This window comes from Perca flavescens, chromosome 17 (assembly GCF_004354835.1).
Source record: "Perca flavescens isolate YP-PL-M2 chromosome 17, PFLA_1.0, whole genome shotgun sequence".
Taxonomy (NCBI): domain Eukaryota; kingdom Metazoa; phylum Chordata; class Actinopteri; order Perciformes; family Percidae; genus Perca; species Perca flavescens.
In genome coordinates, this window is record NC_041347.1 from 16957028 (window position 1) to 16977797 (window position 20770).

At 41.5% G+C, this 20770-nt stretch overlaps 1 protein-coding gene across 1 annotated transcript; it reads left to right on the top strand.

The window, feature by feature from the left end:
* The first annotated feature begins 256 nt into the window (after positions 1-256).
* gdf10a (growth differentiation factor 10a) lies at positions 257-19800 on the top strand. Its single transcript, XM_028604209.1, has 6 exons — positions 257-307; positions 2146-2245; positions 16636-16824; positions 18237-18976; positions 19184-19381; positions 19517-19800. Exons 1-6 carry the CDS (start codon positions 257-259, stop codon positions 19706-19708), a joined length of 1470 nt encoding a protein of 489 aa, XP_028460010.1. The 3' UTR covers positions 19709-19800.
* Positions 19801-20770: the final 970 nt, after the last annotated feature.

Below are 20770 nucleotides of genomic sequence, written 5' to 3' on the forward strand. Positions count from 1 at the left end.
TGGTTGTAATGTTTTATACCATTTCTAAATTGCTGGGCAGAGTGGAGCAGTGCTCCCCAACACTGTTAGGCACATTTTCCACTGATTTAGTTGTTTAGGTATTTACCAGGTAAAGACCCCATAGAGAACACAGGGTGAAGACTTAAACCAGGAACCCGGTTTAACGAGAAAGGGAAAAAAAGCCTTTGCAATTTGATTTCACATCACGGCAAAAGAAAAGTTGGCCTTAAAGAGTGTATAGAAACCACCAGAGGTAATGGAACACAACAGCTTCCGATCTTGCACTGTAGGAGACAACGACAAGAGGGTAGCATTTTGGTGATTTTCATTCCTAACATGGGATTTTAGAAAGATTGGCATCTGCTGCTCATTCTGGACTGAAATGTATTGAAGCTGAAGTGTAACATCTCAGCACTAATACTTTCCATAATGTCACACATTCAGAAAGCACACTGGCTGATCTCGGGTGGCAGGATGAACTGTGTCATGGAATATAATGTATCATTTGGCAGTTGATGTCATGTGTAACTAGACAAAAGCAACATTTTTCTTGCCTGTGATTTGAATGCATGCAAGAAAGAGGTTCTGTCTCATCAACTAGGATTTGATGATTATGGCTCTTAATTAAGTGACACTTTTGGACTGAATCTGGCCGTAACTGATTTTTTTGGTCATATTTAATGTCTTTAAATTAGTCATTTAAAGACCACCAAATTACAATGTCTCAGACAATTTTATCAACTAGCTGCTGAACATAGTGAAGCATATAGCAGCTAAAGAGTCATATGTCCCTCATGAGTTGAAGGTGACCAAACGAGAGGTAAAAACAGAGTGAATATTGGACTTCTATTCTCCAGTTGACCAGAAACACAACCAAAAATTGATATTGATGTTGCTGCGTGTCTGATTATAGGCAACTGTTTGCTAACACGTTAGCCATATCAACTTTATAATGTGATAATATCAATGTTGTGTTCATAGCTTATTGCGCTGCCCAAAGTGGCCAAAAACTCAATTATAGCAAGAATTTAAAGAATTATTTTATTAATATTGTCAATTGCTTTTATCAGTTGCTTCCGGGCTTCCGGGCTGGATGGGAAAGGATTTATATACACTGGAAGCATGTGGTTTGAAAAAACACCATTCCCAACTTCCGAGTCACAGGTACAACTAATTCTACTAATACAGTATAATGCCCAAGACATTACACAAGTTTCATTATAAGTCAGACAGAGGCAGGTGTTTCCAGGTTGTACAGACTGCTGTCCATAAAGCTGTTCAGTAAAATTCATGTTTTCAATGTTTATTAAATTGTCAATACTGGCTGTGTATATATAATTGGTCTAAACTTAGTCTAACATACTAATTAATTGGAAAAGAAAGAATATGTGGTGAAAGGCAAGACAAACCTGTTGGATCTTGCAACGTCCACATCTGACAACTATCCCAGTCCAAATCTCCACTCCATTACACTATTACACCGTTACCATGATACCACAATACCACCAAAGACGACAGCCTCATCAATCTTCTGCTGTCTTTGAACAAACACACACACACACACACACACACACACACACACACACACACACACACACACACACACACACACACACTGAAAGCATCTAACAGGCCTTTCTCCACTGCACTCAGGCCTCCTCCTGCAGGGAGTTTATTATTCTTTCTCCTGTGACATGTTATGTGCTCTTTAATCTTGAATAATGCATGAAGCCTTTTTGAAATCCAGTTGTACATTTGGCACCAACACTCAGTTTATTTGGCTTTACTTTTAGATGTTGAGGTGCCCCACACGTAATATAGAAGTCTGTCAAACCTCAAACCCCTGCTCTCTTTCTTTCTCTGCCTCCCTTCTCAATCATGACACACACAATTTACAGAACTTTCTTTGGTTGACTTTTTGCAGCAGGCCTCATTTCTGCAGCCAATCTGGCCCCTCCTTTAGCATTTATGACTCTTATTTCTTACAGTATCCTACTTAGGAAAGTCCAAGCCTGTGACTGGGGTATTTCCTTCCCTTGTGTATTGTAATGGTGTCAGGGCGATAATGTAAAGTGTTAGCAGCGGGCCGGGTCACTGGCTGCTGTTTTGAGGCCTCTGTGTTCTCTCAGGCCTCTCCTTTCCCAGCTCCTCTCCCCTGAAGCACTGTGGGTGTGTTTAGAGCATGCCCAGCAGGCCGCCCTCAATCACAAAGCCCTCTTCTTCCACAGTCCGAGACTGCCAGCTGGTGAGAGTGTCCAGTGTAAGCGTGTGTTTGAGAGAAACAGAAAATGTCTGTGCTAAAAAAAAAAACAACTTTATATACTACTCCCTGAGCGGCTGACATAACCAGAGAGGAGGAGAATGAAAGAAACGGACTTGGAGAGAGATGTGTAGGACTTGGATCTCAATGGTGGAATAAATCAACAAGCTGGACTCATTAGACCCAGCACTGCAGGTTTTTTATCTCCCCAGCAGGAAAGCAAGGCTGATAAAGCTCCTCCACTCAGTAGCAGCTGCACTAAAGAGAAAAGAGAACATAAAACACAAAGAAAGAATAAAGTGCTGGCTTTGGGGTTTCAGGAATCCAAATTAACTATGGGTCAAGTCATGTGAGAGCCTTACACAGAAAGCAAGAAAACGGAGCAGCTGAACTACGTCACCTTTCTAGAGCAGTGGGCATATCAACCATTCCCATGGGAACTCACATGGTCCCGATGACCCGCCCACCATGAAAGCCATTATCAAAGTATGCCAGATCTCAAGCAGAAGAGCAGTAATAAGATAAAAGATGTGGTAGAGTGAAAATGAAGGACGCAGTTTCCTGTTTTCTTGAGGTCAAATAGAAATGCTGCACACCCATGGACCTGGCTCAGCTGTATTCTTTGAAGGAGACAATGACAAGTGGTTGATGAGCATCACCCTCCGATCTAATCCAAGTCCTCAAACAGCACCAGTGGCCACCAAGAGTGATGCATCTGTCAGCTGTGATCTTCCTTAAAGTCTCACAAAAAAAAAAAAAAAAAAAAAAAGAGTCTGCTTCCTTCCTCCCAGGCGTTGTGCAGCAGCCAGGTTTCAGAAGAAAGACATTCTGGTGCTCATCACACAGCCCCATGAATATTCACAATAGTACTGGAATGCTGCGGAGGCTAAGAGCTGCTTGAGATGTGGTTGCAGCCAAACTGACAGCAAAAGACACATTTACTGATGCTACAATGTTCACAAACAATCAGAAGACTTCCTCCGGGGCTGTTAAAACAGCTGGTCATGTGCCATGTGGGTTAATACAGTAAAGGACTCGAGAGGGAGTGGACCCCAATCCTCTGGCCCGTCACCAAACTCTAGTCTTCTCTAAATAATTTGCCTTTTTAACAAAAATGTTATTGGTTTAAATCATATTAATACAAAAGTAAAACCAAAAGCAGTGTCAGTGAGGTAAAAACATTCTGATACAACTTAAAATGTCTTAGTCTTGTCATTTTCTATACAATAGTTAAGTAGTGTCCTTGTGAAGGGTTTTATAGGCAGTACACTTTTCCCTTTTTTTTTAGTTGTTTGTTTTATTAAACTCTGTTGAATTCTCATAAATCTCTTCAGCAATGTTCACCAACTGCCTTAATGTATGGGGGTCCACTTTTCCCAGGGTATTGATCTTCGTGTTCCATATTTTCATGTATACACATATTTTATTGTCAGGTTAAATACATGACATGTCATCACTTGATCATCACTTTCAAAACTACCCATACACTACATCATCCCAAAATGCACCCACCCAAAATACATGAGACTGAGCAGCATGCTTCTGTCCACATAGTCTCCAGCATGATTATTGTGTAGATGAGACTCTGCATTTGGTGTTAGGGGTAATGAAGAATGCAAATTCTTTTCACAGCCTTGAACTTGTGGTTGTTTAATCATTTTAAAGTGTTGGTTTTGCAAATAACAAAACAAAACATTTCCTTACTAACTCTTGGTGGTATTTAGAAAGCAGATGGTTTGGGGTTTATTTGCTTTGGATTTGAGATATCTGTGAGGTATTTCCTATACAATGGTGCAATAGAGGTAAATGGGATTTAATTTGTGGTGCTCAGAGTATTCAAAGACTACTTTTAAAATATTTAACAATAACATGCATTTTCAGAATTAGGTCCCAGGGTTAGGGTTAGGGTTAGGTTATGTTTTATGAGACAGGGCTGCAACAACCTGCCCAAATAAAACCAAAACTATCAGCATGGCTACACCGAAAGAAATAAGTGAAAATACTTTAATTTTATTTTTGCCTTATCTTCAAATATATATCATAACCAGACAGACATTTGTAGTCAAGCAGCATAAATGCCCTGAACACATTTTGGTTCCATATGGATCAGTCCCCACATTCAATTAAAGCTGGTTGTTGTGGTCGGCCAAACTGCATGGCAACGTACTGGATCTATTTTCAAAGACGCTCACGCTGATCTCTGCTATTAAAGCAGAAACTTGCAGTGCTATTTTGGGAGTAGGCCTGGGGGCCACAATAACAGTGTTTTATTGTTGTGGATGGAGTTTGAAATTAAACAAGCCACTTTTGAGCTTCACTGAAACAATTTCAGTGGAACAAGGAGGGGCTGACTTTATGAGGTGGATTTGGGTGGAGAATTATAGGAACTATTCAGAACACATACTGCACTTGCTGAACAATGTAATCATAGGCCTTTTGACTCAGGAGGCATACGGAAGCACTTCAGAGAGGATCTTGCTTGGCTACGGTTTCAGTTTTCATTCCCCAAAACCATGATTATTCTTTTGAATTTCACCCCATCAAAACTGCACTCAGACCTCAAGGCACCACAGCAATCCTCCGGGTCTATGATTTGCATTTCAGGATTTATGGGAACACGTTTGAAGATCTCCAGATCAAATGTTATATTTGAACAATGAACTATCCCCCCAGCTCTATTAAAATAATATAAATAATTACATAAGCATAAACAGTCCTAATGATATATTGAGATATGATGAGAGAAGCAAAGCAAAATATTGGGTTGTTTTTTACCTTTGGTATTAAGCCAATGAAGAGGAAGGGCAGAAAGTCAAGGGCATTTTCATCCACAACTTCACACATGTAAGTACATGAAGGATGGTTTTATTTCCTGTTTATACACTAAATGGATAAATTTTTTGACCTCATAACCCCAATTGCTGCAAATGTGATTGTTTGGAGAAATGCTAAATTATTAATTACTAAATCGTGATTGCCAATCACGATTACTAATGGTGTTAGTCACTGAGTAGTATATTAACAATACTGATGGGTGCGGCTTATAAGGTAAAAAAAATTTGAAAATTATTAGTTTGTAGAATGGAGTGTGTCCCTCCTTAGCCTAACGAGCTATATGTAACTGTTATTGACCACAGTCTGTTTTTTTGAGAGGGAGAATGACTTATTGGCCTTTCTCCTGTTTGCCTTTGCCTGTCCAGGTTTGTGTTGGCGATGTGGTGACTGAAGAGAAACATAATCGAGGCCCAGAGTGCTGCTCTGTGCCCTTCATTCATCCATCACATCAAGGGCTGAACGCAGAGCTTCTACAAGCAATTAATGCCACTGAGCTCCAGCCCTGCTCAATGTAAAATCTGCCTTGAGGCACAGACCACAGAGGTCACAAAGCACTTCCTATACCTTAACCTCATCCTTGTAGTGTAAACAACACACAGGCATCAAAGCAGTGTCAAATCAAGATCAAAACTTTCTTATTCATAAAGTCCCTGGAGCGATTTCCTCATCATAGTGTGTCCAGTTCAGCAGCTGATTGCACAAAAGCCTTGATTTTCTTCACAGACCTGAGAAATATCTTGTGTCCTCAGCAGAGGTGAGGAGTAGGTCAAACAAAGATTTTCTGAGGTCAAGGCAAATCCCACTTTATCTTTTTAAACAGACAATCTTACAAAGGTATTTGACCAGAGACATTAAGATTAATGAAAGGCTGACAGTATGTTTCCTGTGTGGAATAGAAGACTTTACACATTTTTCTCGCACATTTCACCAACTGCATTGATAGGGAAAGGTAGTAGCTCAGAGTAGCAGTTCAGATCAAGCAGTGTGTCAGTCAGAATGGGTAACATGGAAGAAAAGTATGCTCCCAGGATATACCATGACATGTTGTACTGTACTTTATCTTACAAATATAAACAGAAATCAAACAGAAGTTTACTTCCTCTGTTGCTTAGAGGTTAGCATTCACTTTAAAGATGTGCAGGGGGGATATTTAGTGGACTAAGACGCAGACGTGTGCACAAAAACACAGACATCAATGCAAAAGCGCAAACATATTTTTCATCCAACTGCCAAAGATCTTCACTCAATCGTGTTTCACGTTTCGTGAAAGCTTTTCATGCCTGCTGCCGTCAAGGCACATCAAACATAACATAACCTCCATGGGGAATATATGATAGTAGAAAAAAGGCCAGATTCAGCATCTACAGTATTAAGCAGGCATCTCTTCACCTCATGGTTCCAGAACTCCAGTGTGGTGTGGCTCTGGGCCACTGGGCTAGAAAGAGAGATGAGATAATCTGGCAATGGTGGAGGTCCACTGTGGAGAGTGTATTGTCTGTAATGAAGCTAATAAAGTCCAGCCATGCTGTCTGATCCTTGATATTTGGCCCAGGTCCAGACCGGGCATACTGCTCTTGTCTCTCCACTTATCGTCTCCTCTCCACCCCCTCCGAACTGTGACAGGAGGGCTTCCAGGAGCAGCTTTGATCAGTGTCTGCCTGTCATTCAGCATTAGTCACCCCAGGAGCGCCGAGTCCTCTCTGGGCCTGGGATGGACCAGAGAAGGGCTCAATCCTGAATGGAATGACCCATGGCTGTGGAACAATAAGCTCTGTGTGGCACAGCAGACGTCTAGGTGTTAGCAGACATACTCTGGTGTGTGCCACATGTCTCACCCTTGACACTGTCATGACCCAATCTGCACTACTCGTACAGCTTTATCTCCCTAATATGACCCCACAACTCTATTAAAAAGGATGTGTTGGTGAGATCATAGCTACTGCTGTCACTTACACATCCTCATTTAGCGATGATTTAATTGATATTTAATTACTTTTCCAGGGCAAAACTCCTTTAAATAGTGAGGGCAACCAGTTAGACTCATTATATCCAGAAGGTAGAAAAAAAAACATACAGCTTCACAGTGTTTTAATTCCAACAAATTCACTTATTTCCTATTACTTTTGGGTCACAACTAACAACTTGTTGGACAGAATATTGTTCTTGCTCCAGACTTATTTAGCTGCCAAGCATGACATCAGAAGTCTCCTATTCAATTCTATCATCTGTGTCTACCTCATGTATCTACCTCATGTCTGAGGTACATCAGGTACAGGGGAGTACAAGAGGTGGAGTGTGCATTTGAGTTTTCAGGCATGCAGATTTTAGAAGTCACTAGACTGTTTTTTTCTTTGTTTCCCATGGTTCGAATGCTTTTAAGCTGAATAAGAGGATTGTGGAGTCAGTGTGATAGAATGAGAGAGACATAATGTGAAGACCTCATGGTCCATGGCCTTGGAAGCAGTCACAAGTGCAATGCAAACACACACAGACACAAACGCACATGCACACACTCAGTATATACACATGCGCTGTAACATCTGACACCGCTCCCCTGCTGCTCCCACCGTGTCAGGAAGGGAAGTCCATTCATTTCAGAAAAAATTCCTTGTGAATCAGAAAGACTCTGAACCAGGACTACGGTTTCAGTTTACATGGAGATGGATGTTAATGTTAACGTTAACATCCGAAACCATTCATAAATAATATTTAGATTTTATATGCAAAGGCAATGATAAGGTGGACTGGGACCATCGATCATGAGGCGATGCAGGCTCCATTGAACCGTAAAAGTGAGGGAACGTGAAATTTGTTCAGTTTGACCACATACAAAACTTTAGCAGCCAAATGTCTTATTCTACACAAAATGCTGCGTTCCATTGTGTGGCTTTCTACAACTCAGTCACACAACTAGCAGATGTATCACAACCCTATTAGCATTTCCTGTTCACAAACCAAAATTTGAGCTTCATTCAGAGGCAATTTATCATTGATAATGATGATTGATGTTTGTTATGGACACACACAAACACACACACACACACACACACATATATACACATACATACACACACACACACACACACACACACACACACACACACACACACACACACACACACACACACAGTAGAGTAAGAATGGGGGAATTGCTGTAGGATTCCAGTTTTGAGGGAGAAAATGTAAAATAGTCACATGCATAGACGTGGAAAAAGTGGATATAAGCCATGGGAAGACTAAGAACGAGGGAGTGAAAGAAAAAGAAAGTAGCTGACAACCAAAGTAAGGACGAATCATACAGTGTGGACAAGAAAAGAAGTGAAGAAAATAAAGGAGGAGGGATAGTGTTGAGACATTTAGTGGTAAGTTGCTAGCAGCAGAGTATTTTCCTTTGGACTATTACTAATACAGCATCAGTCAAGTCAAGCGTATTTGAAACAATGAGAGAAAGTGACCGTAGGCCTTCAAATAGGAGAAGAATGAAACATATATCTCCCAGAGCACATTGCAAAAAGGAAATACTTCTAAGGTTTAAAACAGAATACAGATTTCTATGGCATGATATAATTAACAAATTCATCTTTTCTCTCTCTGGCTGTAATGTGGGCATTACTTGTTTGACCAATTTGATTCAAATAACTGCCAGATCAACCCATAAATAAAGAATTACATATTCGCTTTCTTCAAATTCCCATGTTCTTACATTGTGCAATATTTTTTTCGTAATTATTTATTTTATTATTTTAGCATCCCAGCATCACAACTCTCCCTATGAACACTTTTTCTAAAACACCTTGGGGTTCTCCCTAATATGTTGTGGTGCTGGTTCCCTGTGTTAATTAAAAACAATGTTCCGCTCTGCTCTTCTAGTCTGATGTCAGAATGGGAGCAATAACGCAGTGAAACCTGAAGGTTCACTTTGTTTAAAACCAGGACGTTATCAACAAAGGGCCTTCACTGATATTAATTGAATCTGCGTTCCTGTGAGATTGGCCACCGCTGCTCTGGGCTTGACCTAACAGCAGGCTTTCTAGGGCTGAAAATAGACATGGCCCTCAGTCTTTTAAACGGTATGTTTATTCTATAGGCTGACCTTTCTGTTACACCACCAGAGACAATAGATCCCATTAGACTCAATGGATGAAATGTTTACTTTTGCGTCGATTGCCAGAATCATGAAATTTCAAACTGATTCAACATGACTTGGAAATATAACAATGTGTTTTGTTTCAATCTCTATTTTCCTAACTTTCACTAATCAGTCACTTACCACTACCGGGCTTTTCTCTTCCTAAAACTCACGAACATGACATCACTGGTGCAATGGTCACGTCCAATTAGAGCCTGGAGAGCAACAAGAGGCCTGAACCCGCACTAATGGGAAATAGATGTTGCAGTTATTACTCTGCAAGGAGGGTAAATCTATTGGGAAATATCACACACCGCCTCACTGAACGATGGAGACAGACGCAAATTAGAGCAAGGGTCAATCTGACAGATCCATCAAGTTATGAAAAGACCCTGCCATCATATTCCCAACACGTATTACATATCTGCTTTCTTTAGAGAGCCAGAGGTCTAGGATAACAGTTTTTTTTTTCTTTTGAGGAACCTTAAAGCCATTGGGTAAAAGTCAGCCCAACAGAAACAAACCCCATGTAAATCTCAGCAGGATATTGTACTGAATGTGTGTGGGCATATCACATTCAGATAAAACACAATGCATGCATGCACAAAATTATCACATCTCACTCAAAAAACACAAAAAATTTGAAGTGAGGAGGAAGTGACAAATAAGTGCCCTTTGATTTGTTTTACAGTTAAAACACTCAAGCTCATTCCCAAGAGTTTTGTCTCTGTTTTCTGTCAATATTATGAAACCTGCTGCAATTCCCACGCCTTAAATAAAACCTCAAATTTCACTTGAATTTTAGAATAAAATGAAATAAAAACAGCGTGGTCTGTCAAGACGTCCAAACATTCCTATCTTTGTTTGACACAGTCAACTACCAAAGGCACAGTCACTCAGGCCCCATTGTGAAATTCGAAAAATTAAAGGATTTAGTCAATCAATCTCACAGTGCAATTTCCTCCATCCTGGCTCCAACCCAATGGGGTTTAAGGGTAGCCTGTGGAGGTGAAGGTCATGGGCCTACGGGACGTGTTCAGGAAGTAGCAGCACATAGCGTAGCCTGTAATGAATATCAAATATCATTGGCGTCAGGGTAAACACAACACCACCAGTCACAGCTCAAATCCCACTCTCTCTACAATATTCTGCATTCCGAGCTAACACTGCAATCTCAGTTACTTCAGTGTCTGAGTACAGAGCTGCTCGCTTGGTACTGTCTGTAAAATAAGTCTAACCGGAGACTGTATGGTATGAATGGATAATTGCCAACCAATGGTGGAAGAAGTATTCAGATCCTTTACTTATACCACACATATGAAAATACTCTATTACAGTAAAAGTCCTTTAAAAATGTTACTTAAAGCTTTAGTGTGTAACTTTTTTGTATTAATGAACACATTTACACAGTTACATTCAAGCCATTGTTAAATGAGTTGCTACAAAGCTAATTAAGACTATCAGTGCCACACAACTATCTCTGTATTTCTCAGTATGGCTATGTTCAGAAGATTGTGGCGTCCGGTAACTTTCCCACGCAAAAACTCCTAAGAAGATAATTACCTCTTCTGAAGAGTCCATCATGTCAGTTTTGTTGTCATTACTTAGAATTCCTCATGGGGGCGGCAGAAACTACGCACTATAACTTTAAGTAAAAGTATGTAAGTATCATCAGGAAAATTTACTTAAAGTGTTAAAAGTAAAAGTACTCATTGCAGAAAAATCCCCACATTTCAGAAACTGGATACGATCCAAACAGTTCTGTCAATTAAGTGTTTAATCAGATAATTATTTCAGCTGGACTTGTAGGCCTGTATATTGCTGGGTGGTTTAATTTATAATGAAATATCATATTTTGTGTTTTTCAAAAAAATAATTTGTAAAGTAACTACTAACTAAAGCTGTCAGATTAATGTGGTGGAGTAAAAAGTACAATATTTTCCTCTGAAATGTAGTAGAGTAGAAGTAGAAAGTGGCATGAAAAGAACAGACTCAAGTAAAAGTAAGAGTACCTCAAATTTGTACTTAAAGTAAATGTCCTTAGTTACATTCCACCACTGCTGACAACAAACATGTTTTTGGTATTAGAAAAAAATCTGTCATGGGGGCAATTACAGTTGGCACAGAAACACAACAACATGAATGTGAACCACAAAAAAATAATAAGCTATTAGCTATTAGTCAAGGTACATAGTATGACATTGATTTTCTACCGGTGAATAACGTGGCCATTGAGAGATGGAGACACAGAACAAAGGCTGTATGTCAGACCTGGGAAAGGACATCAATCCTGCAAGTGTTTGAAACACACACGGACACACACAGACACACACATATTCCATTTATTTTCCTTAATCACCGATCAGCCGTCCTGTCAAGTGGTTTGAGCCACGCTCAGAGAAAATACTCAGTCAGTCAGTGAGATCTAAAGCACAATGTGTCTCTCTGTACCTCACCACGGGCTGTGAGGACAAACGTGAACCAAAATTAATCAATCAGATGTCAATTAAGCACAGAATAATCACTGTGGGATGTTTATTTCCATACAAAAGAAAGGATGTCACATGAGGTGACAATTGTGAGAAGTCAGGTTGCGTCCTCCAGTTTTCAACCAAGTTTAAAAGAAGACCTCTACCTTCTGAGATTAACGTGACCACCTGTGTGTTCAGGAGTCGTCTATCAAAGGCAAAGAGCAAGAGGAGAAAGAAAACCCCAAAACATAACACTATTTATTGAGACAAATTCAGAGCAGGAAGGGAAATATTTGGTTAGCTCGGCAGCTAACCGTCGGCAGTGTTGGAGCAATCCATGGTTGAAGTTGGGGGGAACAGCCGGCCCTTTGTTTGCAGACAGAATGGTGCACTCCGTGGGGTCACTGCAGGAGGCCCAACATCACAGACACAAGGACACACACACACATTCTCCTTCTCTCACACACATGCATGCATGCACACACACACATACATGTTTGCCTGCACATGCATGCACACTCACACAAAAACCATAACATTCCTCTGCTTCTATGAATGTTTTATTAACCATGTGAATGGGTCACAGAGTTACACCCCCTAGCATAACTACAGTCTCCATAGTCACACACACAAAAACACGCCCCTGCTCATTCTCACACTCACACCTACCTACAAGGTGGAGTGGATGACATTGACCTAGTGGGATTCCTGGTCTTTAAAGACCAGGAATCCCACCAGGTCACACTGTCTGAATCTGGCCAAAAAACATGAATCTCCAGGTGAAGGCAGTCTGTGTTTTACTGGACACTGTTATCCTGCTTACTGCTGAAGCAGGGCGTTCTTTGCCACAAATAAGCATTGAACGTTCACTTACCACTAGTGGTAGTTTGAGTTTTATTTGCTGTCACCAAGATTTCTGCTTCCACCCAAGTACAATTGAATTTTGTTTGTGATGGTAACATTCTGCATTGAGGTGCCTCTAGAAATTGGGAAACTGTTTCTGGAAAGAGAAGAGATGTTGCTGTTGATTTTTTAAATGCCATTTTTCAATGATGTGAGCACCAAAAACAACATTCCTTTCGAGTAGGAAGCAGAAATTTCCAAGTCTCAAAATTTGGACAAATAAAACAAAATTACTTGCATGTCTACTACAAGAGTTAAAGAATTTGTGAAATATAGGCTACTTATTTGTTTTCCTTCCAAGATTTAGATGCAAGGATCAATACCACTCTCAGTCTGTAATCTAAATATGAAGCTATAGAGCCAGCAGCCACCAGGTAAGCAAAGCGGTTAGCTTAGCATATCTTAGCGTAAAGTGTAGTTGTGGTTTTACAGAGGGGTTATGTGCTGAACTATTTCTTGGTAACGCCAGTGATTCTTGGATTCTTGGATTCTCTGCTTGTTGTGAGACCATGGTAACAACAAGACTCCACAACGTTGTGTTTTGTTCTTTCTACATTTTATCTGGCTTTAGCTTTATATTTAGCATACAGATATGAGAGTGGACTTTATCTTCTCAGCTAACTCTCACCAAATCAAATATTTCCCTTTTTTTCATAATTTTGGTGACCTGATGCTTTATGAAATGCATCCAATAAAGAGAAAACTTAGATGTAGCAGAAGTTTTCGCTCTGATGTTTTTGTCTGGTTAACAGGATCCTAAACATCTTAAAACAGCCTTTAAACTGACATTGGTGCTTTCCGCTTCCCTACAAGTCTCTACAATCCTGAGTGACCTCTTGTACGTGAGAGTGTGACCTGTTGTTTTGTCCACCAATAAAATATTCCTGAGGTACACAGGCAAGTCACATATAGCAGCTGTAAACATCGTAGAGGATGCACAACATGAGAACATTTGGCTCAAATTACCCCCACTTTATTTTTTATGAGCACAAGACATTGCCAGTTAGTCCGTCCCCTATATGCACACAGCACTGTTCTTTTTGGAGAATCCATGACAAAATCAGTCACTAGATGATGACTGGCCAATAATTGATACATTTTAAATCCCCTGTGCCCACACAAAAACATCTATCAGATCCTCACTGCTGAGCTCTGGAACCAGAAAGTATCACCCAAAACCATGCAAAGGTGTTAAACTAGGAGCATTTCCAGAACCAACCATTGGTCCTTGCACCACATGCACGCAGACACACACACACACACACACACACACACACACACACACACACACACACACACACACACACACATACACAGGCATGTTCATTCCTCATGCTCCTTCATACCCCCACAGAGAGCACAACACAACTCCTGTTTGCTTTGGATGGCCCTACGAGGGGACCTCCATGTTGAACAAACTATAACACACCGCTGCCCTGTAACACAGCCGAACTAGTCAGATACATCAGGCTTCATAGTGCAGTGCTGCTGCAGAGATCAATGGGCAGTAGCGACTCACATCACTTACGTATATATCAGTTATGCAACAATCCACATTGCATCCAGCTGGTAGTTTCTGTTTCATGTCTCTTTCAGCTCTGTGGTGCACTGATGCATGCTGTGTATCATGGTGGCTGCAGTTTCAGTTATCCTTTGAATGTAATTTCTGATTCTAAAGACCACATTGCTGCATGTCCACACTTGGCCTGAAAGTGTCTTTATGTGGCTGTATTCATCAAATTCAGAATGTGTGGGATTATGATCTCAGTGTGAGCCTGACTACTTCCATGTGTGGCTTTAAAGATCCAATAGCAACATAAGCAAAATCCAATTTTTTTGTGCGCTATGACCTGTCACAATAATACACCCGTGTTTCAGACAGAAACATTAAAGTAATACTGAAATGACACGTGTAACCGTAGCCTGAGATTACACGCCTGGTTGAGATTGAAACATTTACCAGCGGTTTCTCTGTCCTGCTGTATTTTTTTTTTTTTTCATATCTTATTAGATCTAGTCACAGTGATGCTGCTGTCCTCACAGTTGTGATGGAGAGTGGAGCATTATTGTAGATAATGCCCAACATTAATCTCACACTGCCCTACATATTCAGGGTTAGAGGTCAAAGCCATTTCATGTAATTGTCTTCACGCTTGAACTTGTGTTCTCCCCAGGACTATTTATTATGACCCTAATGTCCTGGTTTCAGATATCAATTTAACTCTCCCTTCCTCTCTCTCTGCTCACAGAATATTGGTCATAATTTTGAGGTATTTAAGTATAAACTCCTGCATTTTGTTAAACAGATAGTGACTGGTCTGAGTAACAATGCAATGGTCTCCTTGTTTTTTTTTCCATGTGTTACTTTAGAGAAGCGCAACGAGATACTCCCATGCTGTTATAATGACAAGGGGTTTTTAATGGCGTATTAATAACAGAGAACGACTCAATGTTGGGCAATTATTTGGTTTCAAATGTTTCTCTGAATTCTTACATTGTTTTTCTAAAGATGACACTTAACCAAGCGGAAAACAGTATTGCATGTATTCAAACAAATAACCACAACAATTAATCATATTTTGTTTTTCAACAGAGTATACTCAGAATGGTATGGGAAAACATTCATGTGTGCTGTGACAAACCCATGCCACTTTAGCCAACTCCTTCATAATGCTCCTCCACTATCACACGCACACAAACACACACGCACGCATACACACACACACACACACACACACACACACACACACACACACACACACTTTTAAACAAATGTCCAGAATAGTCCAGATTTAAGACCTGTCGCTGGTGTGGAACATAGTGAAAAGGAGTATCCTGTGGGGCCCTTGGGGGCCAGAAAAGTACTATGTAGCTTTGTATGTGTGCGAATGCGTGTGTGCGCGCGTGTGTGTGTGTGTGTGTGTGTGTGTAGTGGTAGAGAGTGACCTGAGAGGCCCAGCTAGCTACAGCCTCTCTGCTGGAGACCACCACTTCTACAAAACAAGCATTGTTGGTACAGAGCTCCAGACACCAGAGACACACACTGGAAACAACTCGTACACACACATACAAAAATAAATACACGCCAGAGAAAAAAAACAACAAAAAAACATGCGTGAGTTTGAAACTGGCAATCCTAGCAGAGATCATGTTCTGTTTGCAATGAATAAAATCCCAGTAAGTCCTTCGGAAGAGTCTCATCTCACAGCTACACCACAGCCTTTCACTACAAAACTCTCTCTTACACACACAACACACTGTACAAAATGTGGATCACTGTTGCTAACAATAGCCCATGGGTGGTTGGTAGGACTATTATTGTAGGTGTTTCTATGCTAATTATGTGTGACTGAGAGAATGTCAAAAGCACTTACTGGAAATAATGTGGTGAGCTGGAAATGGTGAGGTGGAAAAAAGCACAGTTTGATGAGTTTCAACAGTGCTATGTCTGACCAGTGCTAAACAAATAAGTTCTGCACTGAGACACTGTGCCAAAGCCACTGGTTATTACTCCACGAATGCAAAACAACCTAAGGAAGACATCATCGTCGTCAACATCATCATCATCATCATCATCATCCTCAAAGAGAGAAAGGGGGGGTCAGCATCATGACCTGCACTTCTGGCTGTGCGCTCTGCAGAGACCTCGTTGGCTGACAGGAGTATACGTCAGCACCTCTCACCGCTCCTGTATAACCCCCTCAAGCCTCTGGCGTACACACAGACGCAAGTGTAAAAGTAGCAGCTCCAACTGTTGCCCGGACTAACCGATTCAGCATCCTACACAGTCTGACACAGAGGAGGGAGACGGCTCACCGAGCGCGAAGCGGAAAAGTGAGAGGAGAGGTGGGAGATTTACGCACAGCCTTTTTTAGTCTGGATTGTTTTTGCGCGTCTTTAAAGTCCACCTTGGATCGTTTTGGACATTTTTCCTCTTGGATGTTGTATTGATTTCAGCACTTAAATGGCATCTCTGAGTATGATTTCCTCGCACCTGTTCCTGTTGATGTTAAACTGTTTCCTGGGTGCTGCATCAGTTAGGATCATGAAAGGGGGCTCTGGGAGCGCACAGGACAGTAGCTTCCTCCAGCCCTCGTCCGAGCCGTTCTTAGATGATCTGGAGCAGGACATGGTCTCCCAGCACATGTCAAAACTGTACGAGAAATACAACAGGGAAAACCGCCTCAGAGAGGGAAACACCGTCAGGAGCTTCAGAGCAAGCCAAGGTGTGTGAAGACATTGATTAATTTGCCTTCAGTGCGCAATCAATAGGTATCACCTCTTGCTAAATGCAACCATTTAGATTTTTGTATTATGGAACAAAAAAGCCTGTGCCATTAGTTCACCAGTAATCCAAGAAAAATTGTAAGGAGTAGTCAGAAAGCTCCACTGATCCTCTATATGGATGGTTATTAAAAGCGCTCAGTGGGGCTGCATTGCCTGGCCAGACACTCTAAATAGGTAGGATTGTTTTGGAACAGTCTGAGAATGCATTTAAATGATTTTGGGACGCTGTGCGCACACGGTGTTTGTAGCAGCAGCTGTGCCCCTTCTGCGCGGAGTCTGATCAATTACTGCAGACAGACGCGCAAGAATGCATGCGATTCCCTGCGAGCAATGCCCAGATCCAATACAGTGAAACCTCAGCAGCAGTAACGCGCTGCAAAGGGTCATTGTCGTGGCTTCTACGTTCCTGTTGTGACGACAGGACCTGTGCGACTCCACGTCCTGGAGTTAAGGGGCTCAAAGCACAATCGTTCCTCCCTGTCTGATGCTGTTTTTATAAACACAACTCATAGTCATTTATATCCCTCATAGTTCTCAAATGGCATATCATAACACGTGTGTATTTTTACTGCTGAGGCTTAGTGTAATACAAGGAGAGATGTAAGAGAGTTTTCACAACAATGTAAGATCTGTTAAAACAGTTGATTATGTCTTGGTGTCTGGGCAGACAGTGCTGGCTGTATTAGGCTTAAGGGAAAGCTTTAAGAGAAACTGGGGTAAGCATTTCCATATGCAGACTGAATCCGAGGTAATGTATATCTCTTGAGTCAGTCCATACTTCCGCTGAACTCTTATACAATGAACAATAACTCTGCTGTTGAAGTTAATGTTCATCATGAATATGTAGCTCTCTGCTCACCCCCATCCACCCCTACCAGCCAGATCCCCAGAGTCTGGTTCCTCTTAAGGGCACCTTCTGAAATCCTACCAAGGCATGCAGCCGCGTACCAGCCACCCAGCTCATTCACGTAACAAGAAAAGTTTTTAATAGTAACACTTTAAAGATTGAAGAGTGCTTTTAGTGCTATTTGATACCAACTATTTAGTTCTTTCTTTCTCTATACTTTTTCTGTCCTTCCTTCCTCTGAAATAACTGTTTAGTAATAGTATAAAATGTGTAAATTTAAATACGGTTCAATTTCTGGTTACTATCATCTAATTATGTCAGCTCAACAGCCAAAGAACAAACAGAAATCTAATCTGTTTTTATGTGGATTCATCCTCTATGTCCAGGATCAGTGGGAAATCTTTAAAACATTTAGCTTTTACAAACATAATTCTGTGGAAACAAAAAAAAAGGTTTAATTGCCAGGTTGTTCACCTGCCACTGACTGATTGATTGTCTTTGCAGACTTGTCTGACCACAGGACGCTGTACCGACTAAACCTCACAACCCTCCAGGACTCAGAGGTCATCCTTTCTGCCACATTCCACTTCCTGCTCCATCGGCGCCCTCATCAAAAACCCTGGTTCTGCAAACGCTTCAAACGCCCATCCTGTCGTTCCTCAGCCGTCCACCCTTCTCCGTCCATCAGCCTGCTCCTTCGCTCTGTCTCATCTGGGTCAGAGGTCAGATCTGGGTCAATGGGGTCACTTCTAGGCAATATGACCTTCCACCCCCACAGGAGAGGGGTGTGGCAGATGAAAGATGTGACCCAGGTCATAAAGGAGGCATGGGACAAAGGTCATCTCCTGGTGTCAGTGGAGTTGGACTTAGGGCAGCAGTACCAGAGGAAACCAGAGGGGGCGCTGTCTGATGGCAGCCTGCCCTACCTGTTACTGTATGCTAAAGACCAAGCCTTGGCAGAGCCCAACAGCGTGGCTGCAAGCCTTCAGAGATATGACCCGATCAACGAGGGACAAGAGCCCTCACATTCCTCCAACAGACCTAACTCCTCACCAGAGTCGAAAGGGCGCAAGAAAAGGGAAGCAACGCTGCTCTCAGACCCCATTCAGAACAATGAGCTGCCTGAGGTCGACTACATGCCTGATGGGTACAGGAAGGATCACCTTTGGGAGAGCACTTGGTACCTGGCACTCAAACCTAAATTAGGAAGGAAGGAAAAGAAGAGAAAGAGCCAGGAGGAAGGAGTGGAGCAAGGTGGAGGAGCGCATTATAAAAAAGAACCTCGGGTTCTCAAAGAAGAAGAAAGAACATCACAAGGGATCAAACCTGATGACTCAACAGAGAAAAAACCCAAAGACAGCCGCATGCTGACTACCAGCGACGGACGAAAGCATGAGCGGAGAATTGAGGAAAAGGACGGAAAAAAGCACAAGGAGAACACTAACTCTCAGTCGCCTGTTCTGAGTTTTGATGAACAAACGATGCGTAAGGCCAGAAGGAGGCAGTGGGGCGACACCCAGCACAGAGGCTGCTCCAGGAGGAACCTCAGAGTGGATTTTGCAGACATTGGCTGGAGCGAATGGGTCATAGCACCCAAGGCCTTTGATGCCTACTACTGCGCTGGCACATGTGGATTCCCAATGCCCAAGGTAGGAGCACAAACATCTAGGTCCCTTTCATTTGGTTCCCAAAAGTCATTACCTATTTATATTGAATAACTACAGTATGTTGTTTTTTTCCCTTTATTGATTTTCTGCCTCTCTTCTCCACTCAAACTCTCCCAGGTGGCGAGGCCGTCAAACCACGCCACCATCCAGAGCATAGTCCGTGCCGTTGGGATCATCCCCGGTGTTCCTGAGCCCTGCTGTGTCCCAGAAAAGATGAGTCCTCTGGCTGTGCTCTACCAGGACGAATCCAGGAACCCGGTGCTCAAGGTCTACCCCAATATGTCCGTCCAGTCCTGCTCCTGCAGATAGGAAGGGGAGGGCAACGAGGGCAGAGGACAAAACAGGGTGGATGTGCAGAGAAACAGAAAACAGGACTAATGGAGACAGAACCCTACCTCTGTTTGTTAAGTGCTTTCTTGATACTGAGAAACAAAGTCACTTTGGCCGTCGTTATTCCTTGAGAAACAAAGGCTGTAGAGAAATCACTTCCATCTCTTTTGTCCTGCGGCAGCAGACATGAAGAGACACATTGTCTGGCATCTGCCTTAGCAAGAGGAACAGAGTCACACATGTAAAGTCAGGGCTCAGCATGTCTAAGAAGCCCAGTTGTTTTGATTCTGTGTTTGAGATAATATTGAGGATTTCATGGACAGGAGCATTTTTTCCTTTTATCTCAGAATGTAATTACTTTTCAGACAGCTCACAGTGACTTTGTGTTCATGTTTTCTTTGGACCCAAAGGCTACAAAAAAAAAGACTATCAATGTGTCGTCGGGCAGCTTACACAGTCACATACAGATGACAGAAACATATTCCTTCATTTTTACACACTGTGTACAGCTGTTCATACTTTTAAACAAATCATACGCCACATTGTAGATACATGCAAAGTTAATTTGTTTGCGAGACAGGAAGGTTATTGTATATTCTTGTTCTGTACATCCTTAAAAGGAAATATCCAATGGATCGTAGAGAGCATCTGGAAATCATTTACACCAACCAACCCCCTCATAACACTTCAAGAATGTTATAATGAAACCAGAAATATTTTTCTATTTTGAATGTGAAACTTGGTTAAAAATAATTTGTCATTGTTACTAGGTTAAGTATTACTATGTTCTAGATGAGATGGTGTTTTGTACATGTGTATTGTTTAAATTATGAAAAGGTAGCCTTCTATAAATTAGAATAAAAAAGTAATTTAATCCAATGCTCTTGCTGGAATATTATTGTTTCATACACTTTGTGTTGGTCTTTACTTGGTCATTACTGCATATAATGTTTTTCATCAAAAGAAAACCAAAAGGGCACGACTGTTCCAAAATAACTTTGTACAAAAGCAGGAAGGTTCCACTCAAAGATAGCCAACATT

Coding starts and splice junctions, on each gene's coding strand:
- gdf10a (XM_028604209.1), top strand. CDS start 257: ATGGAACACAACAGCTTCCGATCTTGCACTGTAGGAGACAACGACAAG. Junction 2,246..16,635: donor CAGTCCGAGACTGCCAGCTG/GTGAGAGTGTCC, acceptor GTGCTGCATCAG/TTAGGATCATGAAAGGGGGC. Junction 18,977..19,183: donor GAAAGAGCCAGGAGGAAGGA/GTGGAGCAAGGT, acceptor ACTAACTCTCAG/TCGCCTGTTCTGAGTTTTGA.